Source organism: Aulonocara stuartgranti (assembly GCF_965226115.1).
Source record: "Aulonocara stuartgranti genome assembly, chromosome: 7".
NCBI classification, from domain to species: Eukaryota; Metazoa; Chordata; class Actinopteri; order Cichliformes; family Cichlidae; genus Aulonocara; species Aulonocara stuartgranti.
In genome coordinates this window covers 62627320-62654346 of record NC_138945.1, presented here as the reverse complement: position 1 = coordinate 62654346, position 27027 = coordinate 62627320, and the positions used below count along the sequence as shown (strand labels likewise).

The window sequence follows — 27027 nt, the reverse complement described above, 5'->3', positions numbered from 1 at the left end:
ATTTGCAACTAAATGAAAACTTGTATTTACTGAAAATAACTTAAAGACAAGATACGTGTTATACCGAGAAGTTTTATTGTTTTTTGATAACATTAAAAAAAATACAAAATGGGCAACAACAACAAAAAACAACAAAGTAACAAAATTCACAATTAATAAAGACTTGGTATAAAAAAAAGAAAAGAAAAGAGAGTGTTTCAAAAGTCTAAAGGAGAAGAGTCCACCAGTGTGAAAGGTAGTGCAGGCAGACCGTTCAAGAACATTGTTTCTTGTTAGTCCTACAACGGACTGGCAACCACTCAAAGATGTACCCCACGTCCTGCCAAATGACAGCTAGCTGACAATAGTTGGAATTCTGTTGATGCGCACCAATGTTTCTTACTGTAAAAATTGCAAAGAATTTGCAAGTGGGAATTTCCTTAACTACAGTGCAATCTACTATTAAAAGAAATGTGCATAAGGGACACGGCTGAAAACAAGTACTGAATGGCCATGATCTTCAGGCCCTCATGGAGCTCTGCATTAAAACAATGCTGTAGTTGAAATTATAGTTTGGGCTCACGAATATATCTGAGAACTACTCATCTGTTTATAAATAAACCCAAGTTAAATCTCCAAAAAAAGAAAAACATATGTAACAGACCAAAAATGCTTGTAATGTGTAAATCTGTCAACATTAATCAGTACCTATCATCTTTTACATGACAATTACTATTTGAAGTGTCACATGGCCATAACAATGACTTCAGGTAAGATATATCGCAGCAGCACTATTTAGATAAATGTACTAACTGAATGTCTTGTTTACGTAGATTGAACTCAGAGCCCTTTATACCTGGATCTGATCCTGGCTGAGGCACAAACCTATCATTAGTTGTGTATTTCACTAGTTGGTATGTTATTAGTCCTTAGTGTGTTGTGGTTTCATTTCAATCAACAAACCAGTGAACCAGTCAACAAACCAGAAAATGACTTCCACAGTAAGCCCAGCAGGAAACTTCAGTTCTTCTGACTTCAGGATTCTTTCAGTGCACAGTCCTTTAGCGTCATATTCATATTCATGTCCTTATTGTTTCTGAACTCCATTCAAAATTCAGACATATATTTCATCACACCCTTGTTGCTTTTGGGGCTAAAAGGATGAGAACTTTGACTAAGAGATTGTTCGTCGGCCTCAGATGGAGAGGAAATCCGCCATGGCTCCACAGCATTCTCCAAGTCAGGTAGAATGTCTGGCACGACAGCCTGTTCAACGATAAAGACGATCGGCTCCACGACGAGCAGCAGGGTCCAACCTAAAGCCCCCAGCCAATAGGAGGAGCCAAGACTGGAGAAGTCCTGACGGATTTCTTCACGGTGCTGATATGTGAAAAAAGACCAGCTCAGGAGGAAGAAGAAACCTGTAGACAGATGGTGAAAATGAGTCAACTCTAGTATGATTACCGCTAAAAGAAAAAAGGTATTAAGCACAATTATTACATGCCTGGAGCTTTAGGAAAGACTTTGCATGATAATGAACTGCAATTCCAAAGAAAATAAAGTCTCTGTGCGCTCCCCAGCGGGGTACATAAATGACTAGTACATGAAACAACTTCTGTAGGTGAGAGCTTGACATGAATGACATAAACCAAAAGGCCATTTGGAGGGTAGTTGGAAATGGAGAAACAGAATAACAGAAATCCAAGAAACACCGTGTTTACATATGTGGATGTCATAGGAAATGAATATATGTTACACACCTGTGGGGGCCATGGTGAACAGCAGCAGGGTAGTGGGGTAGAGCGCCTTTTGTACAATGAGGAGAGCGCGAGTGTTTGAGTAGGAGCGCACCGTCTGGGATGTCCAGCAGAGGGCAAACACCAGACACAGAGCAGCCGTGCTCACGGCCATCAGGAAGGAGAGAACTCCAAAGACCCTCTCTGCTTCCAGAGCTGCAGGACAAAAAACAACAGACAAAAATTAGAATGGGTAACTACACTTATATTCATTTTTACACATTCATTTCCACTACGAGCATGATAAACACTACACAATGTCAAATTTCCCACAATATATCCCTTATTTTATCCTCGAATGCCTTTGCTAGAGAATGATCTGTGAGTGCACTTAGGATTAAATGTTTGGAAAACAGGATTATGCTGTTTTCCACCTCTACACTTTTATTCTGGCACTCCACCAGAGTAACTGTCCATACTTCACTATTCAATTAAGTCCTTATTTATTTAATACCAGCTGTTTTGCAGCACTTGAAGAGTCCACTGGAAAAAGGTAATAACCTATTAGCTCTGGGCTTTTTTTTTTAAAAAAAAAACCCTGTTTCTTAAATGTCTACTTTCTTCTGTCTGGCCAAGTTTCACAAATTTGTCACAAGCCTTATATACTTTTTTTTTTTCTAGAAATACCCCCAGGGGAGACATGTGGGATGCGCTAAAAGAGTACCTAGAAAAATGATATTGTGCTGTTGCCAAATGACTGTATTTCCCAGCACTGTTGGTTTTTAAATGAAGTACATCAAATGACTATTATTCTGCTACTCCGGCAGATGATTTGATGCTTGACGAGAATGTGTATAAATATTTCCTGAGAAGAAACAAGGTTTCGGCCAGGAGCAGATGTATAAATGATGTCATTAGCTAATGTCACTGATGAAAACTGCAGGAAACCAAGTGTTCAGGGATAACCTTTATATGTTTATCTCCTTACCTGAAACTCAATATTTAGTATCGTTCTTTTTAATTTTAGAACAGACACAGCATAATATATCTCTTTAAGTCAACTTTGAACTATTGCAGTTAACAGCTATTTACTATATTTTTATCTTTTTAGTAAATTAATAATTTTGTGGTACTTCTTAATAATCTTAATATTGATCACTCATTCATTAGAGTTTCTTTTCAGCATGAGGAAAAGACTTTTTGTTGTTGTCATAACTGATATTTTTTCGTTGTATCATTAATCATTTCTAATCACCATTATTACTGTTATTTTTTTATATATTGTCAAGCAAAAAGACAACAACTATCTTGAGTCCCTTCTCATTTGCTTTCCTTCTTTGTGTATGAGAGCAGAGGACTTATACAATATTAGATTAATTGTTAAGAGCATAAACTCAGTTTATGTCAGTTTATGACACGAAATGAGATTTGAATGATAAAGACCGGGTTTTAGCTCACTAAAGATTTCGCAAGCACATTCAGTACAGAACTGAGCCTTAACAAAGAATGCAATTCACCCGGACAGAAGCAAGCTCAAACTTGTTTACTGCTGCAGAGAATCTCTTCTGTAACTCAGCGTTTTGTCAAATCTCCCTTTTGATATTGATCCTCTCTTGAGAAAAATAAATTCTCCTAAGGCTGAAGCAAGCAGAAGCAGTCTTATCAAAACAGCACAGCAAAGATGTGCTTAAGTCTCATTAAATGTGCTGCCTTTCCTAACACATTTTAGTCAGTCAAACCTTTAACCTAACACAGAGTGAAAGCTTAAGACAGATACGAGATTTGTTGACTGCAGAGTGGTGTCAGAGAAGCGTTTGGCTCACCGTTGATGCCAATATCATCTTTAGGATTCGTCTGGTCGCTTTCAGTGGCGTTCCACTCCGTCCACAGTCCCCTGTCCTTCACCCAGTAAGGTGTCCAGACTGCATAGCACACACACAGACACCCCACTAATCCCAAACAGGACTGTGAAAACCTGAAGCGACCGATCGAGTCATCCAGCTCAAGAAACTTCATTTTGACACCGCTAAAAGAGACAGGGGCGAGGATAAACAAGAGTGTAATTAGGATGTGCTGAAGTTCAGCGACAGAGGGATAATCTGTCTTAAAAGTAACCTTGGCATTTAGATTATTTAAATGAGCTTTACAAATATAAAAGCCCTGGCTTACCTTTGTTGTTGTTGTTGAAGGGAAAAAAGCTGTCAGGAACCAAGCTGTGAGGTTAAACTCTGATTTGAGTTTGCCGAAAAGTAGAAGAAAGTGTAAAAGTAGTGCTGTGCCAAAACTACTGTACAAACACTTCCAGCACTCATTTGACATATGAGATAATATGCTTACAACCACAACAGATCAAACCCTCCACCGTCGCAGTGGAAACTCCCACCCATCAGGGCTGAAATTTCCCCTTGAATTCTCCACTGTGACTTGCCGAATCGCTGTATAGAGAAAGTGAAAGCTCCAGCAACAGCCATTCAATATTTGAGGAAGCAGAAGTTTATGTGTCTAAAAGCAAACAGAGTTGAATAGGTTCGAAAAGCTCGATCTACAAGTCCCTTAACAGTTCAGCGATTATGTTCGACTGCAATAAACAAATCAGACCCTTGTCATGTAGAAAGTGTGTGGGGGGTGTCGTCGGGTCATTACGCATCACGAAACGGTTAAGGAAATCCCACTCGCTGTCACAGACAGTGGGCTACAAAGTGTTGTCAGCCAATAGCGTCTTCAGCATCAGATATCTCCCCCTGTTCGTCACTCTACTCTCACCACCTTCACTTTCCTTTGCAGCAGCGGAACAGAGCCCACAGCCCACCCATGCCAAAGAACAAAAGATAATGTCACACTGAAACAAACAAAGAGCACACAAAATAACACATCTCCAGCTAAAGGCTACTAACTCTAAATGAATAACAGTCAAGAAAATAAATAATACGTCCTGTATTTATTTGTGGACTATTAACTTTACAGCAAGTACAATTCATTTTGACAAAATAAACCGCGTAAGATGAAAATCAGAAACATTTACAATTCATAAGAAAAGAGACTTGTAGTGTTTGATGTTAGGACACGTCTGATTTTTGGTTGTTCTATTTGGCATCCACTTAGAATATCAGCAAATAAATCCACTTCTCAGCTTAACAATAAGGCCTCAAGACGCATACAGAAAAGTACTCCGTCCTGTTCTTAATGCCAGGCCGGGTTTTTTCTTTACTTCTCTTTAACCTGGTCTCAGCTATTTCATTCCTCAAAAACAGACATCAGAGCTGACCTTGTGTCAGGTGTTTGTGTCAAGCTTTTCACCATAAACACAGGAAGCAAGAGGGATGCTTAAGTACTGCCTCTTGAAATTTGGCAGCTACATTCGTGCCTGTATAATCCTAAGCTTACTTTCTGGCTCTTTGCAGCAGGACCTTGAACACATCAAAAATTTCTGGGTCCTCCCCAGCAGACAGCTCTGGAGTGCTTTTCTCCAGCCAATCAGAGGAACGGATCTGATGCCTGAGAGTACCGATCAGCGTGTCAAGACTCTCTGTGGGCTTAGAGGCTTGGCAGTCTTCAGTGGCCAGCGAGCCTGTGTCAGGAACAGGGCTATCCCTCTCCTTCAGCTGATCTGATGAATTGTTCTCGGGTAAGGTTTTTGGATTGACAGTAGCAGCATTGTCTGAACCTGCATTGTCCTTTTTTACTGGCTTTTGGCTCTCCTCACTGGTTTGTTTGCTGTCCGGGACTCGCATTTTTGCTTCAGTTTCTTTTAAAGCCTCTCTAATTCGCTTAAGGCCTGAAAAACCACAAAACAAAGTGACAAAATAAGTCAGTACAACATAAACCTTTGAATGAATAAATTATATCACAAATATGTGCTAATCACTGTCTAGTATAAGCACAGGGTGACAAAGCATTCTACATATTTAATCCAGAAAGCTGTAAACTTTAAAATAATAGCATATAAACAAAGTATAACTATGGTAGATTTAAAAATACAGAAACAATTAAATATTAACAATTAAAGCCTTTACTATTATAATTTGAAAGATATCGCTGTACTAGAATGCTAAACTAAAGGATGTTTTTTTGTTTTTTTTTAAATCAACCGATTAGGTCATTACAGACTACTCAGTCTTCTTCTTTTGGAATCGGAGAGGTTAACATCAAGCCAAGAACTTTCTGCATACACTATCTCAAAAATAGCTATGAGGAAAATGAATGAATTAAGATTTTTATCCTCATTTTTATAAATGTTGAGCAAGAATGAGGAGCAATTTTCATGTGTTTAACTATTCTTTTTCAGTTTTTCATAATAGACCAAGGATAGCAAAGGACTTGGGCAGGAAATTTGTGGTAAAATTTAAAGGATATGACCTTTACTCTCCCTCCCTCAATGCAATAACAGCTAATCATACCTTAGAACCAGAGTCCACTGAAAAGAGCTGCTTGTTTGCAGCTGTTTTGCTTTCAGCTTTATATTAAGGAACTGATTTTAGATCACTGACTTGGCCATTGAAGAACATCCCATTTCTTTCAATCTCATTTCTTCTTTTCTTTGAAAGACTCTTGGGTTGCTTTTCTAGTATTCTTGTGTCATTATCCATTTGCACTGTGAACAACATAGGTGTACAATAGTTTTGTTTTTCACTGCTTCTTTGGACCAACAAATCTGGTCCAATGTTAATGGCTCACTGCTCTTCCTAAAACAGAGAGTAGGTGAACGGCTGTGTGTGAATGTGTGTGTGAATGGGTGGATGATTGTGTATAGTGTAAAGCGCTTTGGGGTCCTTAGGACCAAGTAAAGCGCTATACAAATACAGGCCATTTACCTTTTTTTTTTAACGGCTGAGAGGGCATAAACAGCCTGGCCAAGAGAGACTACGAGTGTTGTTGGTACTGACCAAGCTGAAGGTGGTGCTGTTGGTCTGCAAAGACGATGCGGAACCACCCGGGCACTGAACAGCAGAACGCTTGGCCACAACTGAGCAGCAGCTTGTGCCTGAGGAAACATTTCCAAAGAGACAGCTCCTCCTCAAATGATGACTCTTGGAGATACTACCAAAACAGAAGTGACAAATCAAACCTAAAGAATATATATCTCAAAAGAATGAGAAGAATGTTGCGTTCATATGCAAGCCATTTCAATTCGACTTCGGTCTTGTTACCTTTCTAAGGTCAGCCCAGACATACAGTGTCGCGGGCCTGTCTAGAAACGGGATGCCCATACTGAGCAGCTCTCCAGTCAAGTAGCTGCACGCAGCTTTCAGCCTGCGTCTGTTCTCAGGCAAAAATTCCTCATTGATCCACTCTACAACACGAGAATGCCAAGTGACAGTCGGCAAGTGTAAATTAAATGTTACAAGTCTTTCTGCAGCAGAGGCCCCATGCTGTGCTTGTCATATCAGAGAAAGCAAAAAAGGGAGGCTCGTGTTTCTTGAAAGCATGGAACGCACAAGGTAGAACAGTGGAATTGTTAAAATGCTTGCATCAAAAGTAATTTGCATTTATGAATATAAATTCCGTTATACACAAAATGCTTGTTTTGTGTAAAGCGTGCTGGATAATTTTGTCCAAATTGTGCTCATGTTAGGATTATTTTCCAAGTGGTTTTTCTGATAAATTTGATGTTACAACAGCAGTGTGACTGCAAAAGAACACAAAAAGCTCAGATCTTACCTTTATCCTGAAGCAGTTGTGCAACCTGGTGCTGGGTAGTCCCAGAGACACCATGAAAAGAGCCCAATTTGGCCAAAGCCTCCACGAGGTCTCTGTTCTCCGTATATAAAGTGCCTATTCTGATTCCTGCCATTGCAAAGTCCTAGAAAGGACATGACAAAGTCAATGAAAAATAATGAACTGTGAAAGCAATGTATACGGTTATTGAAAGTCTCACAGTTTTCCACTTCCAGGCCTCTGTACAGCACATACCTTGCTCATTCCCCACATTATATGCGTCCTCTGTGGATCGGGCAAACTGAAATAAGGGCACATCATTATGAGATAAGTGGATGTCTTCAGCAGCAGTTATGATGATTCAAGGTCTAACAGACTAATCATGCGGAGGTTAGGTTCACGCAGTACCTGTCTGCACTGAGGACACTCTGAAAGGTGACAGATTCATCAAACACTGTCAGCATGTACACTTCATCTACAATGGCATGGAGAGCATTTCTAAAGCAGGGAAGGAGACAGGAAGATAACATAAATATATACATATTTTCAGTGCAGCAATAATAAGGCCTGGTTTTATATTCTTAATGGATATTTAAGACAAGGAAAATGCAACATCAATGTAAAACGGTTCCTTCAACGCCCAGTGTCACTGTAAAAGCACTGTGGTTTATGGTTACAACAGCTCAGTGCCTGGAAGGGTCTGTGCAGGGAATTACTCTGGCAAGATCATTTAGAAAACAATAGATGTTGCAGGAGTCTCTTTGGCACATGGCTGCACTTGACAATATGCTGGTGATTAAGAGAGGTCGTAAAACTCCGTCAAGAACGTTTGATATTCCACACACGGGACAGAGCTCTCCGTCATAAAATAAAACAGATCACAGTAGGAACTATATGCAGTGACTTGGCAAAGCGCTTAAAGGAACCACAGGAATGTAGAGCAAGAGGATTACAGCGTTAGGCCGCAGTGTGAGATAATAGTGAGGCAAACATACCTTTTGGCAAACTCCAGGAAGGTAATCATTTCCTTCAGGCTGTAGATTTCAGCCAGAGGGTTGTGGGGGTTCATCAGGATAACGCCGCGAATTGTCAACCCCTTAAAGAAATGGCAGGTTCAACTGGAAGTAAACAGGAACTGCTACACTGTACCTTCACAGTCTTTACAGATAAACTGAAAAAAAAAAGTCTCTGAGAAGAACAAAGCATCCAAGGTGTTTATCTACGTTGAGAATTTTGCTCGAGTAATTTTGTCTTTCTTTTAACATTTAAATGTTACTGTTTCAAACCAGCATGCCTTCACACGTTACCTCTTCCTTAGCTCTTTGCAGACCTTCTTCTAGTTTCCGTACAGTGAGGCGGAAGGGTCGGTTATCTTTGCCATCAGCCTTTAAAAACAAAAGAAAAAGCAGCCCAGCTGAATAGGGGCCATTACATTCCAGTGTGCACAAAAACATCCATTTCAAATGCAAAATGCTACAAGTAACTCGGGTTGTGCCTTCCTACCTCACAATCAAGGGGAACATGGAAGAGTTTTACATCGCTATACAGATGAAGATCTTCAGTGATGACGCCGTAGAAAGGAGTCGGAATAAGGATGGCATCTACGGGATGCAAAACACACAAAACAGGTTAAAATATGCACTTTTTTATTATCTCACTTTTCATTTTAGTATACAAATAACTAAATGTGCACATATAATCTGTATCATATTGTATTTTCATGGGTGTATATACTGCACAGCAAATGCTAACTGAGCCATATCTGGTACTATTTTGAGTTGTTACTGGTCATTGCCTTTGCTAACATGGAACCAAAATCACCAACGAAAAGCATCTGCTGATTTCAAAAACATCCCACTAATGACTGACTCACTCTGCCTTAGTGATTCAGGTAGGCAGTAAATAGGTAAATACCAGCTGACTCTGAGGCTCATGTTTTTTTTTTAACGTTGTGACTGAGCAAAACAATTTACTGCGCTGCTTAAAATGAAGCTTCGCCAGCAGAGGTAAACAGAATGCGCAATTTATGTGGCTGGGTGTTTTCTTTAAAATAAGTCTGCGTAATCCTTCCAATTATCTGTTAAACAAGCAAAAGAGGAACGCGGACTCGACTTCCTCTCTACCGCGCACTCATTTTTATTCATACGGTACAGATATGGATGCATTAAATGAATTGTACGTCAAAGCATATCTGAACCTACCTTTAGGATCACAAATTACTGCAGCAATACATGAGAAGAGGGAACCACAGCCATTCATCACCACAACCTGGACAAACACAGGCATCCACTGTGTTATGAAAGACCCAATTATGGCACGAGTCCTGATAAATGTGCTTTAAATTAATCCACCTACTAAACCTGCTATTCATTCCTGTGCAAATTAAGTTGGTGAACCCAGAACTGCTGTCAGTTCAATTGTAGTGTTTGACATCATTAGTGAAATAAAGCATTCAGCTCAATATCCTTCATTTTTGATAAAAATGAGAGGCTATAATCCAGAGCATTAGTATAAAAGTGGAATAAAGGCTTATTTGTCAGTAATTATGTTATTTGCTGGACATCGCTATGAGTCACAAGATGAGGACTTTATTTACACAACCTGGGGATTTATTACATCTTCTACCCTTTATCCTGTATACTGTGTGTCAAATATTATTATCTTAAGGGTCAATAACATTTATGGAGTCATTATATAGGAGTTGTGCAATATAGCTCCGTGGCATTGTGCAGGAAAGAGTATAAAGTCCTCAGGATTGTGCTTACTGCAAGGTGAGTGATTAATAAAAAGGTGTTCCAGTTTTACCTTTGTTATTAATATGATTCCCTTAACGCACTAAGGTTTTTACATATTCAACTGGCTGTGGCTGCCGTCTTAAACACATTTCATATATTACTTACAGTGCATACTATTTCAATAATAAAAGCAATACCCACGTTGTCAGCTTTTAATGGGTTTGGAGAACAACAGTAGCGAGTCAGGAATTTTGCAACTGCCACCCTGAGGCTGAGAAAGAGCGAGACGGAAAGGTCATGGGGTTAATGTGCACAGTGAAAGGTTGTTGTTAAAAATGTAACTTCACCATGAGTCACATAACAAATGTGATCCTCATTAAGAAAAGATTAAAAATAAATGTGCATTTAAGTGTCTTACAAAGCGTGCCCCCTCCAGTCTGAATACTGCAACAAGGATGGGTTGATGTGCAGCATGTCAGGCTTGGTCAGCTGTAGCAGAAAAGGAAATGGGATTTTTTTTGTCAAAGAGCAGGCAGAATAATTCATAATAATAAGTAATAACAAGTAAATGGCTATACACATATCATTATAGACTGCATTGAATCTAATATTTATCTTACCCGTTTATGAAGAAGATCATAACAAAGTTTGTTCTCACTGGTCCCCATGTTGATAATACCCTGGAAAAAGAAGGAGCTTTTAATAAATGCTTAAGCATCTGTGACTGGTGTTTACAACATTGTGCTCCCTTACATCAGGGTTGTCTGTATCATGGTGCCGGTCCATTCCATATTGGATGTAGCCCTCCTGGAGGATACCTTCATGGAGTCGGATGCTATTACCACGCTCAGACAGGTAGATGCTATTGCCGGGACCTTCCTCACCCCTCAGTGTTTCCAAAGCATTCTGAGACATTTTGCAGGCCTTGACAGATCTGAGCTGTGACTTTTTTGTCTCCTGATTAAAAACAGACTCTGTCGTGGGAGCCTCTGGAGGTGGCTGGGATGAAGATGAAGGAGCAGAGGGGGCAGGCGTTGTTATCAGCGAAGCTGAAAAACGAGCTAAGGGTGAGGTGGCGGGGTCGCTTTGTGTTGTGGTTTGCGTACCCTCTCTGACAGCGAGCAACACCCCCGTGAGCATGCTGAACAGGCGGAGCTCATGCTGACGCTCTTGTTCTGCCCTCCTCTCCTCCCGCTGCTCCCTGCGCTCCTCCGCCTGTAGCTCTCTCTCCAGCCGCGCCTCCTCCAGTGAGAGGAGACGTTCCTCTGCAGACTGCTGCCAGTTCAGGAAGCTGGCTAGGGCTTTATCCAGTCTCTCCTGACCACCGCATCTACCGCCCCCATGGCACCATGATGTTTTACCACCCCGGCGCCGCTTCCTCTGTCTCACTGAGGTCTGTTGACGAGAACCCTCCTTTCTGGGCTCATCGGATGTGTCGTGTGACACGGGACCACCAGCAGCCAAGGTGGTGGCTGTAGCAGAGCCAGTCATGTTCAGGTCACTAAAACCTGAGAATGTAAAGAAGAGAAATAAGATTTTAGCCTGCTATCAATTTTATAAACATATGCTGATTCTAACTAATAATAATAATAATAATAATAATAATGATAGTTATCGGCTGACAACCTGAAGGTGAAATTCTTGTATTAAGTGTGCTCTCGGCTCGGCTCAGGGTGTCTTCTGGCTCCAGTAGAGACTGCCCATCAGTTTCCTGATCATCTCCAGAACCATAGTACATCTCAGGCGGTGCCTCTCCGGAGTTCAGCATGCTCTCCTCCACATCTTCACATTTGATATCCAGCGGATCTCCAGCTTTTGGGGGCTGGCCAAAGAGAAACCCACCGGAGGAAGCAGGACCAAAAGAGCCCGCTGGCACTCCTTGCAGGTATGCCTCAGGTGCCCCAGAGGTCTGGAAAACCTGTTGAGCTATGACAGCTCCGCCTAGGGAGGAGTAAGTAATAGCCGGCCGATTCGCCAGCACTCTGTCCATCACATCATAAAACTTCCAAGACCTCATTTTGTGGTTGTCCTTGATGCGGCGGTACTCCAGCTTCATCTTTTTAATCTTCTCCCTGCACTGGTCTCCTGTGCGGTAGATGCCCTTTTCACGCAAAATGTGGGCGATACGGTCAAACACGCGCTGGTTGCGCAGTGAACTCTCCAGTTCAATCTGCACCGACTCGTCGGACCACAGCTGGAGCAGCTCCACAATCTCCGGGTCAGTCCAGTTGCTGCCTCGCTCATGCCTCCTACCGCGGAAGTCCATCGTCTAAGTTAGAGGAGGATTTCTGCAACACGGGATGATGATAACGAAAACGAGCAGGCGGCCTCTGTCAGGCCAACTTCAGGCACGCCGACACACGCTGGATTTTAAATGCATTACTCATGCAGTAAAAGTGTAGGTTATACCAACTCACTGTAGTTTCTCTCACCTTAAATCAAAAATGCAGCGCTCCGAAATGAGACCACTGTGGAGCTGTCACTCTCATGTGACATCCACGTAGCCCGATACATGTCACGGATGGTTAACCCGGTTTGGCAAAGGTTTGTCCAGCTGGGGTTAAGATCTGTAAATATTTCTCACAGCAAATGTTGTAATAACTTGGAGAAACGGGGAATAGACGCGCACTAAGATATCTACATCCGGGTTGACGGCACATGCGTGCTGTCCTTATTCCGGGATAACTTTGGTCCGTGTTATAACGCTGGAGCTGCTGAAAGCGGGCTGGTTTTCACTTATACCAGGCTGTAACGGGGTAGACGTAACCATGCGAGTCAGACTCAAACGGGGAGCTTTGTGTTATAGCCCCCTCTACTGGTTCCAGTGCTGTTTTGTTCGGTTTTTTTGTAAGTTCAGTTCATATCCAGGAGATGGCAGTCACACACAGGTGTACAAATCAAGCCAGCCTTAAAGCATGGATGCGTGTTTTGTATACAGTCATGTCCCGGAATTCCTCCTGTGAGGATAAACTAATCAGCGTTGCAGCTTGAAACAGGCATAATTTTGACACAGTCATCCAATTTCTTTAGTTGTTACTTTAACCATTCTTATATTTATTTAGACTTTTAACTAGTTCATCATAAAAGTAAAAATAATACGATGATACGAATGTTATTATTTATCCTGCTATTGTCAAATGAAAAAAGGGATTAGCGTGACTTTAGGCGAGCTACACAACAGCTGGCCCCGTCCCTATAGGAGACTGCGACGATACACATCAAGCGCACACTATAAGCCGCTCGCTCTAAACGTGACGTATTTCCTGGAGAAAAGGGTTAGTGGCAAGTTGTTGTAATTTTCGTCCAATCCTGAACCGCTTTATTGTATTGGCACACAGCGGCTTATTTTCCCCTTTGTCTGTCCGTGCTGTTTAATTTGTACGTGTGTAAATTAAAAACAGCACTACTCCAGCCAGCAAACAAACCACGTGAAATGACTTAAACCTATTAGAAGAAGCCTCCGAAGACATAACTGGGCTCGACGGTGGAAGTTAACTGGCAAAATATAACCATGGTGGCTGTAAGTTGGTGGAGGATGACAAGCAAGACGGGATAGTTGAACTGAGCACTTTTCGGTGAAGATGGGTGCATGCGGGTAGCCTTGTAAATAATCTCCCGGACCGAGTAAAGGACGCACAGTGTCAGGTTAGATGTAAAGTTGCAAGTGAAACCCGCAGAAGGAGGAACGGGAGTCTCCGCACGGAGGGAGGATGAGGAGGCATGCCGTCTCGGTCCTCACTGGTGTTTGACTTGCTAAGGTAACTCCTACGGCTGACAGCCGCTTTACTGTTTTGCTATTTTTTTTCTTCTTCTTCTTCTTTTTAATCCGTGAGTTTTTGATGCGTTCAAAGCTGGGAGGGGAGCTGTGCCAGAGTGGGTGGGAACAATGGGAGTATTAGCGGAAAGCGTTTCAGTAGTCTGCCAGCGCTGCCAACAGCGCTCACCAGTCCTCCCAGTCAGGTGAATGCTTCTCCAGTCTAGATAACAAGATTTTTTATTTTATTTTTTTAAACCAGTACAGGGGATTCTTTTTTTTTATTTATTTATTTATTGGTAGAGACATGGCTTAGTGACATAGTTGGCCAGCTCTGCTCAGACGCGCTCCTCTGCTGAAGTTTATTGGTGGTAAGATAACACGATTGTCCTTAACTGTTGTATTTACAGTGCTGCTTTCTGCAGGATGTCACATTTGGCTCGGCTAATTCAGTTTACAGTCTGCTTTCCACTGTCCTCTGCCTGTCTTGCGCGCACACTCTTTATTTTTGCGGTCTCATAGTTATTCAACCTGACGCTTTAATAGGGAGTAAAGCTAATCAAGTGCATTTATCTGTGTATGGTGAAGATAGCTGTAGTAAATTTCACTCAGTTCTGTTTGTCTGGCAGGGGTGAAAAACACCAAAGCAGTGCGTTAGTCTCCGTCAAACACTGTATATATGCTTGAAGAGCAGCTCAGTTTGAGCAAACAAGCTGCAAAACTAAACCTAAAGTAATCCAAGTCCTGCTGTCCCTAACCCGTGGGTAATATTGTTTGTACTTCTAGTGCAGTTCCCACCAGAAGTAAACCCAAGAAGGAAGTCAAGGTCACCAGTTGTTGAGGCAAAAAGTATGGCTCAGGGCATCCTTCTTATTCCGACTACGCTACATCACCACATCAAAGACTGACTGATGTTCTGTGCTTTTCCTTTAGGTCTAGGCAAAGGTGCCTTCTTAAGTTTATATAGATAGAGAAAGACTTTGCCGTCAACCTCCAGCCTCCAATCTCCACTCAGTTTGTCACCTGTACTCCTAAATCCAGTACTAGTGGTCCTAGAGGTGTGAGCCCTTAGCAGCACATGGTTTATAAGAGATATAAAACAGGAATGCAGTGGAGGAGAAATAAGTAGGGAGACAAACTTGTCAACAATATAACTCATCTATAAAGTAGGAAGGAGGTTGTCTTAGATGAGGGGGAAGTTTACCGCGGGGATAAATGCCAAGATTCAGATGGCTGTTAAAAATGGGGTTGGATGTCTCTGTGGGACATTACTTACAGAATTGATTCTTCCTCCTGGACACAGTGATGCTGCTGCCCCAGACAACATTTTTATCAGGCTTTTCCATCTCTGTAACTTATAGACAGTGGGAGCCAGGATGGATTAGGCTTTAGTGGCAGTCAGTCATGGCGTTCTCACTCGCTACACGGCGTGTCTCAGATGATCACCGCACAGCTCACATCCCGCCGTGTAGCGCAGTCCTGATAGAGCACAACATGCCTGTGCAGTGCCTCTGGCTTTCCAATCGCACTCTAACTTGGAGCAATTTTCCCTCGCAGGAAAGAATACTTGGCTGTCAGTGGTACTTCACAAATGCTGCAGCATGGTTGTGTGCCTTGGTTTTCTGTGAGAGGCCGGCCCAGAGCACATGGTGGGTGTAGATTTGGCTGGTGGGCAGCCTGAAATAGAGCTGGAGTGCTGCATATGGTCTGTCACAGCTTTGTGTTCTTGTCATTGCTAATGGAAATTGGCAGTTGCTCTCCATCAAGTAAAGAAATGGATATTGATTAAAAAAAGAAATCTATCTATACCAGTTCCATTATTGATTCTGCTTGCAGACTCTTTATCGATTCACATATGATTAATTTTTTGATTATTTTTTTTTCTTGCGGAGGGAAGACAAACTAGGTGTTCATGGGTTAAATGAACTTTTTTTCATTTCTGAGTCTGAACAGAGTGCAACAGCAGGAAAAAAAACTTTGTTGTGACTCAGGTGTACAGAACCTCTAGTGCCATGAGTTTGACGTTATGGGTTTGCAGCACGGGAGCTGTTATAAAAATAATCCAGAACTGATATTCTTGGAAGCACACGATTCCGATGGATTGGAAAGTTTGGAATGGTTCTTGATGCAACTTGTTCTTTATTCTCATCTGTCAGCAAGGGTGGATGCTATTTTGTCTCATTATGTTTGTCATGTCGCTCCGGACTGAACCAATTGCACATTGTGTCCCTTTCTGTTGTTTTGTACATATTCCTCTAGTTTGTATATATTCCTCCAGACTGTATATATTTCTTCTGTTTGCTATTTATTCCTGATGTCTTTAATTTTTATTTATTTTTTTACTCCTGCACAGTTGGCGTGGAGCACCCATAATTTCTTTGTACATGTACAGTAACAATAAAGGGCTATTCTATTCTATTAAACTCCTTGTCAGATAAATCACATTTAACCTACTGGGAATACTTGTGATAGCGGTGTGCTGTTGACTAAACAGCTGCTCCAGAGCTTTGGGAAATCAAGTCTTTTCCAACTAAAAGAAAATAATATTTTGAATTTTCTTAAGAATTGAGTTTGATTCAGGTTCACGCTGCTGACAATATTGCTTCATTTGACTGATGGTGTTTGAGTTAGTATTAAATGTTGTGCCCTTGTTATTTATTTATCTTTGCACTCAGCAACAATTACTGAGTTTTATGTCAAATACCAATTTTGAAAGCGGAACATTTTAAGATAAATAATGACTGGATGATGTTATTTTTTTTAATGTAATTTATGTTTGGCAAGGATACCTCTAATTTGGTTACAAGAAAGCAATAACGAAGATATGTAAAGTCGTTATAGCTGGATAAAAAGCTTTTTTATGGGGGATGGCAGTAAGAGTAAATTTAGGAATTATACAAATGGGAAAGTATATTTCAAATGTGCCTCCTGTTATTTAATTGCTTTAAATAACTGGAAGGCGGCACAATGTCGCCACACAGCAAGAAGGCTCCTGCAAGGCTCCCCAGAAACATGCTTAATGGGTTAACTGGTGAGTCTAAATGGGCTGTAGGTCTGAGTGCGAAGGGTTATCAGTCTGTCTATGTTAACCCCGCAATGGAGTAGCAGCCTGTCAGCTCTGTCATCCAGCATCTGCTAGGATAGACTCCAGCCCCCCACCCACCACCCCTCCCCCTGCGACCCCGACTGATTGATGTGACACAACAGATAAACATGTTTCTGCCATAGGTAAATGTCACCTGACTTGTCGATAGGCCGATATCAGTCAACACCGCAGATGTAAGCCGATGCACCGTTCGTCCAATGTATCAATGCTTTACTGTTTGCAACCTGCAAAAATGCAGGCCACTAATAGCCACTAATATCATTTACTGATGAGTCAGTTAAGCCGATAATATAGTTTCTGCTGGTGAATGTGTTAGGCTGTAACTGTAACCTTTAAATTATATACAACCTATAAAATACAGCATTAGGATAATAATAACAGTGTACTCAAAAAGTGCATTAAAAATCCCCTACCATGTTTATATAATAAAGATAATGTGGACTATTTTTGAGCAGTTTTAATCTGTTTATTGCTGCAAGTGTTTAGGGTACAGGGGCTGCAGTCTAATGGACTGGGGAAGTTATCAAAACATTAATTAATGGACACTGCTGATTCATCTCCCTCTAATCTCAAACAGCTTGAATAATGAGTGAGTCAAAGCACACGAGTCAGTCTGTGCTAAGCTTCTTCAACGGAGCCTGCAAAGTTCTGCTGACCACTGAGCAAGAACAAGGGATTGGCTGATGTGATGCGTCCTCTTGAAGGACAACTTAGTTGCTGATGCTGAAGAATAAGAGAGGATTTTGAATCGTCTAGAAAGAACATCGTGGCAGAAGTTGTTGCTCCTACTCTGTTTCAGCAGTAAGAAATTACTTTGGGGAAAAAAATAAAAGATTTCTCGTCCTCCTTATAAAAAAGGGCCCACTTAACGGCTTTTAGAAGTCTTGACAATAGCTTGAAACAGAAAGTGCTCAGTTAATATTTCAAATCTGTCATGTTATTTTAGCAAATCACGGGTCATTTATCCACCCCTGCACGTCCACTGAAGGTTCAGCGTTGTACTAATCTCAATCGAGGTCATGCAACTCATTTTGTATTTTCATTGTAGTTTAGATTCTGAAGTCTTAGTTCTCCTTTGGTGTGAAGGTTGAAGCTACGGCTTACTTTTAGGCCTTTGATGTATATTGTAAGAGTAAGCAGCCACTTGTTAATTCCTCTCCAGGCTGCATTTTGAAAGAAGGTGTTTTGGGAGTTGTATTATAATGTGCTTGTTGTTTTCCGCAGTGCTGTATGAGGGGGAGGGACCCCACCAGTACCACCTCTATCTCCTCTCTCTCTTCCCCTGTTCTCGCTCTCCATCTATTCTTCCATCTCTCAGCCGTCTCGGTAACAGCAGACCCCTGCTCCTGTTTTTGTGGTGCTAGCATAGTGTCTAATGAGCTCAGAAGAAATACTCCACAGGAAGAGTGACAGCCCATGGTCATGTTTCCACCATTTCTCCTGTTGTGCTCAAATCAGACCCACACCACATTTGTGAAGCCACAGAAGCGAGCGTCTACTCTTTGAATAGTTTGAATCTATGCAATCTGCGTAAATGGGATAATTGTTTGGAAGATTGAGGGATTGAGGGTATTTTCGGGGAAGTGAGGAGTTTACGGCAAAAACAGCAGTTGCCTCCAAATTCCTACTGCTAAAAGCATATCATTTGGAGTTGGGAGGTTTTTCTTATCAGTCAACAAGGAAAGGATTTTGGTCAAAATAAAAAAAATTGTGTTTACGACTAACCCGTCCTTTATTTTCTTTCTCTTGTACAATGTCGGATCATTGTAGAAGCACATTAAGCAGAATATCCCAGACTTCCTTTTACCCAGCAACATTTCCAGACTCCTCCTGGGGGATCCCGAGTTTATCGCAGGCCAGATAACATATAAAATGTATCTGGAGGAATTTCGATCTAACCCAAAGTCCTTAGAGTAGCTTTCTCTGTGAAATGCATGAGCCACCTGAGCTGGCTCCTTATAACATGAAGGAGTAGTGGATCTACTCCAAGCTCCCTCACATGTACGAGCTTCCCACTCCGTCTCCAAGGGCGTGCTTCCATTCGGTACGGCTGCCATGTAGCGTGCACTAGCACAACAGTCCCTGCTCTCTCACTGGCCTGCGCATACACAGAATTTAACGATTGGGACCGGAGTACACATCAGTTCATCTCAGCATCTCAAATCCCCTTTCTCATGCTCACTCAAACTTAAATATCATACTTGAAAAACACATTTGCAGAGTACAAAAGGGGTCATGATTTCAAGGATTTTGTGGCTTGATTGGGAAAGTAGTGTCACACTGTCTTCTCACATGCACCAAACATTTGCTGATTGCCTAAACCGTTTTTCACTGTAGCTATATGAAACACTGCATACTGTTCTTGGGCAGATTTTGTACTCCTATTATGTGAGGACCACTAAATCTCACCTGGACCCACCTCTTCAAGCAGGTCAGGGCACAGCACAGAGCAATCACACGTGTCAAACAAACTGTAATTTTGGGGGTTAAACGTGACCTGCCGTGGTACGATTAGTTTGGTATGAGTGTAACCCGAAAGCCTGAGCCCAGCTCCTGTGCAAAGGAAAACATTTTCAGTCAGTTACATCCACAGCCTCATTTTTTTTCTATCACTACCCAGAACTCATGACCATAAATGAGTGTCTGAATGTAGATCGACTGCTCCTTTTACCCATTACTTGTGAAAAAATGCCAAGATACCTTCGCTTCGGGGAAAAAACAAACCTGTCTGTAGGGAGCAATCCACTTTTTTCCAGCAGAGAAATAAATAGAATTTATTTTTTCAATCTAAACTGAAGGTTTGAGGCTGAAACTTTCCCAGATTTAGTAAAAAAGTTTTTAGTTGCATTGTAAATCTAAAAGGCTGAATTCAAAAGATAAATTGTATAATTCAAGAAATTGTGCCACCTTCTGCCCTTTTTGACATGATCAGGTATTACTTTCCATAAGGCATCTTACAAATGCTCTTAGCCACTGCCATCTTTCTATCCACCACATCCTCGGGCTCAAAAATAAGACGTAGTCCTGCAACCAGTGGTGTAGCCTCCTCATCCTATGATCTTAGGATAACATCAAGAGACACAGCAAGTTCTTTAAAGCTTTGAACATCCTACCTGCCAGGTGTTTTAAAAAGTTGTGCACCAAGAAAGTATACCTAGGAAAATGTGCACTATTGAAGGATCTGGACTGTCACTATCTTATTCAAAGGCACCTGGTGGCACTAGGTAAAGTATGCTGGGGTTTTAAAAGCCAGATCACAACCAACTTGAACGAGTATTGGAGAGCTGAGAGAGTTTGATCATGTATCCAGGTATACTGTAGTTTGACTGCTGCTAAAAAAACATTAAGGAAGCACTTGATCATCACAGTATAATGCAAGGCTGTGAAACCTCAGAGATACAAGTCTGTCCACAAACACAAGGAGACAGGCCGTTACATAAGACAAGCTGAAGAGGGTCGTAGAAACAGCAGGAGCAGCACCAGAGCCCTACAAAATGACCTCCAGCAGGCTACTTGTGTATGTTTCTGACCAGACTGTCAGAAACGTACAAAGACTTGGACTCAATGAGGGTGGCATGAGCTCCTGACAGCACCGCGCAGTGCAGCTCAATTGGCATTCGCCTGAGAGCTCCAGAACTGGCAGGTCCGTCATTGGCACCCTGTTCTCTTCACAGATGAAAGAAACTTTGCATTGACCACGTGTGACAAATGCCACGGCATCCCCAGTCCTTGGTCTGTCACATGTGTGTATGCCTTCTAACTGAACAGATGGATAACACTGAAGTAATGACTAGTTTAGTGACTTTGTATTATACTGTGATGATCAAGTGTTCCCCTTTTTTTGTCTTTTTAGGGTTTCTAAGGCAATGAACAGCTAACTTAACAGTTTTATACTTTAAATCTAAAAATCCTGATGTCCAGAAATGTTGACATAACTATTCTAAATGGAAGTGTACCAAATTGGGGGGTCTACACTGCAAATTCAGCAAATTTACAACATCTGAGTTTTTTTTTTTTCCACATCGGTTAAGTGTGTTGTGTGGATTGATACATTTGATATCATTTTTGTGTGATCAGATATACTTAGCAGATAACCACACCTTATCTGTCTTCACACTCTGAGTCAGTTAACTTACCTTAAAGCTTTCCTTTTTATGTTTGACTTACAGGCCCCTTTTTTATGATCCAAAGAGCTACAAATCAAAGAGCAGCAGACGATATCAGTTGAAAATCTTGCTCATTTGAACATCTGCTCAAATAATGGTCCTTTTTAGCGTGCTTATTTTACTATTCTGTTAAATGTGTTGAAAGTACCTTTTCATACCTAATAAGCAGTCTGTTATTTAAAAAAATGGAATACCTTATAATGAAGAGCAGTGCATGAGTAAAATTTAAATATTTTCTTCCTCAAACACGTTTCCCCTCTTTTTGCCAGTAGCTGTATATTGGTTTGCTAGGAGCTCTTCCTGTATTGCAGCAACATGCCTACTGTATATCATTATCATACATTACCATTTCAAGTCTCAAAAAAAATGAAAGAGAATTGGAAAATGATTTAGTTTTTGGCACAGCCCTTGTCTGTTTCTGACCTAATATTTATGCTTTGCACATTTATTAAGATGTGGTCTTCTTCTCAGAGTCTGACAGCAGACTGTGAGTAAGTTTCATGCTTGATAAAGTCTGAGGGTGTGGTGTCTATTTTTGATGCAGTTCTGGGTTTGTTTTTGTGAACGGTGTATGCGGTAGGTAATTCAAACCCAAGAGTGACCCAGTTAAGAAGGCCATGTTTGTGTTTATAGTTTGCTCTGTCCTCTCATCTCCAGGCCAGTGTTCTACTTTGCTGCTGTAAGGTGGAGCATCCCCACTCTGCCTGGGACACAGCAACAGACGGACAGATAAACTGCGCTGTGAAGTTGTCCTTTTAATGGATGCCAGGGTGGCCCTACTTCTCTTGTGGACAGTCTTTGTCCTGCTGACAGCTGAACTGAATTGGATTGATGCTGCAAAGGTCTATACCAACACGTGGGCTGTCCAGATCAATGGGGGCCCTGGGGAAGCTGATCGCATCGCCAGGGAACATGGATTCATCAACCATGGCCATGTAAGTTCTACGTCTCTTACTCCTTCCCTCTATTACATTGTCTAAAATGTTATCCTATATATGCCGCATATGTCTGTTTGGATTAGTTTCTCTCCTATATACCACCTACCTACTAGATTTTACTTTACTATACACAGCCATGGTTTGTTACAGCAAAGTCTTGCAAGTCTCAGGCTTACAAAGCAAGTGTGCATCAGAGAGCCTGACACTTAGACAATATTTTCTTTTTTTCAGTGGATTGCTAAAATCTGGCCTCTTCCCATTTCTTGTAGCTTAAGTGGGGCATGCATGACTTCTTACCATGCTGGCACATACTCGTGTTTGCAGAACAGTGGTAGGAATAGACGGCAATAATAAGGGTGATATTTTAGGGTCTGAAGGACGGTGGCTCTGTTTAATTATGATGTAGCTAGTTTAATTTTATTGCTAGCACTTCAGTTGCTGTTTGTGGTCTTGCCAAGTCATTTTATTTAATTAAACTGTTGTATCACACAGTTTTGAGATATGGGAGAGGGAAAAAAAAAACTGTCAGAGGGTGAAGAATGAGGAGGAGAGACAGAGAAGTGACTTATTGTTCTTTCAGCATATTAGGTCCCTCACATATCAAAATGCTTCAGAGGCTAAGCTTTTTCATATTTGTGCTCAGCACTTGACAGCGAGTCGCTATTTGGTCCCCTTTCCCCTTGTTGCTTCACTTGAGACTTTACTTCATTTGCATGTGTCTGTGTGGAGCTGCTGGAGTGTTACACACACACATGCACACGCCAGTGAACAGCCCTATGGATTACTTCTTACGAATGTGCGTAGGAGGTTCTGCATATTCCCGTCCCACCTCTACCCACCTCAACTAAAGAGGATTCTCTGAAAGAGAGGTTTGCGAAATTAAATCGGGCTTATCTCTCCTGCCTTTTTATTGTCAAAGATGGTTTTGTCTGGAGTGCAAAGCCAGAAGTTTTTAGTCTTTTATCCTAGCAAATAGTTGTAGTTCGGGTTTTTTGACAATCTGGACAAGATTGGACTTGTGTCAATAGGAAATGCTCTTTACGTCCATTATAATAGATCACATCCATGTGACCAAACGTTGAGCCTCTCTGAGGAACTTAAGTTATTTTTAAATGTGCAGTTACTTTAGTATTTATGTAGATACTGCAGTAGCTTCAGGCTTAAAGTATAAAACTATTGTAGTGCAGGATAAAAGAAGGCTTTGGTATATTGGCCCCTAACACTTATACTGTAAAACGATTCTGTAAGTTCTGGATAGAATGAATTGGGTAAAATGAACCCATCAATATACTGCTCACAAAATACAGATATATATACTCTAGATCCAAAAAAGTATCTCTTCTCAGAATGAGGTAATTCTTCTTTCTCTCATATTCCTCGAATGTGATCACTTTCCCTAGGAAAAGAAAGTTTAATCAGTTCCTGCCTTCTGTTTATCACTGTTGCCCTCATTTCACCCAGCTACAGAAACATTTCGAGCCTCTGCCTATAATACCACTTAATTAAAGGATAGATGTTTAGTTTTCTACTTTCTGTTAATTACTGATTACGTCAAATGAAGAGATGCTGGCAGAAGGCAGAGAAATGAATCCTCTAAGATGACTCTGGGTTTGCGAAATCTATGATCCCGTATGGCAGATTGTCAGTTAAGTGCACACGAAATTAAGCTAAGGTCCTGGAAAATGAAAGAGAATTGCATGCAGACTCATTTTGAAGAGTGGGCTCTAAGAAAATCCCACTTACCTCACCCCAACAAAGCCTGTGGCACTTTTCTCCAAAAGCGGAGGGTTCTGTTTTTTTTCCCTGCAGTGTGGATGTGGGAGGCAGGTATTCCAAGGGTGGTGGTTATAGTTGGCTGCAAGTTTAGGGAGAAATGATACAAATACTAATTTCCTAAACACGGTGAAAGCTAGGAGCGTGTGTGGGAGACACTAACAAAGAAAGGAGTAAAGCTAGTGTAGCATGATGTTATGGACAGAAAAGTGCTGGATGACTGGAAGAAATTTAGTGTTATCCACCGTCTGGAATTAGATTTTGTAGGAGTACATCTTCAGTCATTGTTTTACAGAAGCACCCAAATAAGTTTTATTTTAGTCTCTCCTGAGTGGGTGCTATGAGAAAATGATGATATACGGGCTATGTGCAGTATCTGCTCTCTGACAGTGTAGTGTGGGTTATGTGAGGGTATGAGTTAGGCAAGACTTTGTAGAGCTGGCAGCTTAGAAAGGGAATGACTTATTCATTTTCCCATCATCCTTGGTGGTGGTTCTATAGGGCTCTTGTAGAGAGGAAAGAGGCTGATGTATAATCAGGACTTAATTGGATTTTTATCACTAATGTGATTACAGGATCATCACGTAACTGATCATTTGTTCACTGTGGTGCTTAGAAACACCTTATTGTCTCTGCACGTCTTTTTGTATTTGCAGATTCACTTATTATGTTTCGGCCTAATTTTCTTTGAGTGTATAAGGGATAATGTGCGCGTTTGATTATGCTTCATGCTGATATTTAAGTGTAAATGTCATCAAGACTTTGTTTGTCGGCATCGTTGTATCTGTTTGTTGTATCTGTGTTAAATTTTGGCCTCCTTTCTTCGTAATGCTTTGTGTATGTGTGGGAGTTCTATGGTAGGGTTAGGAGCTAAATGTCATGTTGCGTTGTTGGTGAGCCAAGTCAGAATCATTGTTTTTATGAGGATGGGCAGGCTCTGTAGGTGGTGACAGACTGAATCACCCTGAATTAGACGTCTAACGCCACAGCCTTTCTCTTTGTTTCTTTGTCCTTCTCTCTTTCTGCATCTCTCCATCTGGCTCTCCCAGTTTCTTTCTATTTATAGCTAACTGACTGTAAACATGTGGCTGTAGTGTAATCTCAAATAAGGGCTTTTTGTTCAGCTTCACACAGTCAGCTTCCCTTGGCAGGGGGTCTTCTTTTAAGACTGCAGGAAAACACTCCATTAGGGCTGTGCGATATGACCAAAATCTCATATCCCAATATAAAACATCTATCGTCCGATAACGATATAAATCACAAAAAATGTAATATTTTCTGTAAATTCTGTGAATCTCGGGTAGGTGAAGTGTTTCCAGCTGGGCGTCTTGTACCTGGAGTCAAGTGTTTTAACCGATGCATGAAACTACACATTTTTAGACAGGTTGTAACAGCCGCCGTTTTCTTTGTGTGTATTTATTACACGGCGTGCTGCGGGGAAAGCCTGTTCTAACGTTTGAGTCTAAGGTTTATTTTTTAGCACCTGACGACTCTTTTTTTGCTTCTCATCTGTCAATACTCTGCATACTTTTTCAAGTGATTCTGTTTATTTTGAAAATTCTCAACAGGATCTTGAGCTTTATTGTGAAAGGTTTATGTGGAAAATAAACAAGCGGACATGCAATGGTGTAACCGTCGTTGTTGCTAACGACAACCCATAAAAACAGGCGCTTGTCCGTCTGTAGTGTGGTTATATTAAATATAAGAGAAAGAGAGAACTTTAAGAAATTAATATAGCCACTACAGTGACCATCAAAACGATGAAAAAAATATTGCCGTAAACAGTTTATTTTGCGATACCATGAAACAAACGATAGCGTAAAAGGAAACGATAGACTTTTGTATATCGTCATCCGATATATATCGTTATATCGAACAGCCCTACACTCCATTGGCTTCAGTGTTGCACAGCTTACAGACCATTCCCATTCAATGAATGAATGTTTGATTGCAATCATTTTGTCTCAAGTTATAGTACTAAAATACTCTTTCAGACTCAACTTTTCTGTGCTAGGTGGAAGGTAATGCAATCTGCAATCTGCAGTTGTCTATTACTCTGCATGATACCTTGCAAACTATGTGACATGTCAACCAACTGGCCTATTCTCTCTCTTCCTTTATTTGATTCAGTGAGCTTATTTGATTGGCCAAAAAAAAAAAAAAAAAAAAGAAATGCAACAAAATGATTTAATGAAATACATCTCACTCTCACGCACTCCCTTTCTTTCTGTCATCATGTAGTGGCTGTGGGAGATTGTCACAACACACCAGTACTGAGTGCATGCAGATGTGGCACTAATGCTTTTAAGGCCGTTTGTTTTTCTAGCGAGAAGAGTTTGATTATTTTCTATTTGAATGTGATTTGTAAAGTGAGCTCTGAGAGAGAGAGAGAGGCTGTTTATATTAGACTGTGTTATTGGTTTTATCTTGCATTCATTTGCCGTAAGTGCAATGGGGAGGATGTGTTTGTGTGAGAATGTGTCATTGGTTTGGCTCTTTAAACCCCCCACCCCCAGTTATTTTAAGTAAATAGCTTCAAAAAGCAACATCAATTTTTTTTTCTCTAATCAGTTAAGATTACTTTCTTCCCTTGCACATAAACCTCTTCAACACTTTAGGCTCAATCATAAAGTTATTTCACTGTTCTCCTTCATATAGACGTGCACCTGCCTGCAGTATTTGCTGATTTCAGTTCCCCATTGGACTTTGAAAAAAGAAATGGGGAGGAGTGCTTCTCTGAATAAAAGTTGCAAAGTCTTGCCGTTGGCACTAATGAACCTCAAGAGATGGAGTCTGAAGTGGTACTAATATATTATAATGTTAGCAAGAATTTATTCCAAGAAAGTGTAAGATTGAGTCAACTTTTCTTTTTTGCTCTACCAGACTGGTGATAAATTGAAAGAAAAACCAACATAAGGTGTCATTGTAAGGTGTGCTCCGCCATTGTTCTCCCACTATAGCTTCAGTACACCTTGACATAGATTCTACCAAGTCTCTGGGGCTTACTGAAACGATGGAGCACCTTTCTCCAGCAAAAATCTTACGTCAATTCATGATGGAGAGTGCTGCCCCACACAGTCAGCCTTAAATCTCTGGGGTTTTACTTTGGTTGAAATCGTGACATATTATTCACATCACTTTCATACTTATCAAGGCATCCGAGCGACCCTTTCTGCTATATGGAT

At 41.1% G+C, this 27027-nt stretch overlaps 2 protein-coding genes across 5 annotated transcripts in view; one reads left to right on the top strand and one right to left on the bottom strand.

The window, feature by feature from the left end:
- Nucleotides 1-56: 56 nt before the first annotated feature.
- accs (1-aminocyclopropane-1-carboxylate synthase homolog (Arabidopsis)(non-functional)) lies at nucleotides 57-12918 on the bottom strand. 3 transcript variants are annotated; one of them, XM_082539337.1, is made up of 19 exons: nucleotides 11732-12912; nucleotides 10859-11613; nucleotides 10726-10785; nucleotides 10524-10594; nucleotides 10307-10376; nucleotides 9572-9638; nucleotides 8874-8971; nucleotides 8678-8755; nucleotides 8366-8466; nucleotides 7779-7868; nucleotides 7626-7671; nucleotides 7374-7515; nucleotides 6863-7005; nucleotides 6599-6752; nucleotides 4053-5490; nucleotides 3885-3943; nucleotides 3539-3741; nucleotides 1740-1931; nucleotides 57-1400 (listed from the first exon to the last, which is right to left on the bottom strand). In XM_082539337.1, exons 1-15 carry the CDS (start codon nucleotides 12369-12371, stop codon nucleotides 5096-5098), a joined length of 2910 nt encoding a protein of 969 aa, XP_082395463.1. In that variant the 5' UTR covers nucleotides 12372-12912; the 3' UTR covers nucleotides 57-1400; nucleotides 1740-1931; nucleotides 3539-3741; nucleotides 3885-3943; nucleotides 4053-5095. The 3 variants fall into 3 exon arrangements, with proteins under 3 accessions (XP_082395463.1, XP_082395464.1, XP_082395465.1); XM_082539338.1 differs by having other exon boundaries at nucleotides 3885-5490; nucleotides 11732-12393; nucleotides 12538-12912; XM_082539339.1 differs by lacking the exons at nucleotides 57-1400; nucleotides 1740-1931; nucleotides 3539-3741; nucleotides 3885-3943 and having other exon boundaries at nucleotides 5408-5490; nucleotides 6527-6752; nucleotides 11732-12918.
- Nucleotides 12919-13379: 461 nt separating this feature from the next.
- Nucleotides 13380-27027, top strand: part of furinb (furin (paired basic amino acid cleaving enzyme) b) — a 94442-nt gene continuing 80794 nt past the window's right edge. The window contains exons 1-2 of one of the 2 annotated variants that reach the window (XM_082539340.1): nucleotides 13380-13863; nucleotides 21789-22066. In XM_082539340.1, coding sequence (XP_082395466.1) covers nucleotides 21890-22066 — 177 coding nt within the window. In that variant the 5' untranslated portion in view covers nucleotides 13380-13863; nucleotides 21789-21889. The other variant, XM_082539341.1, reaches the window with a different exon arrangement.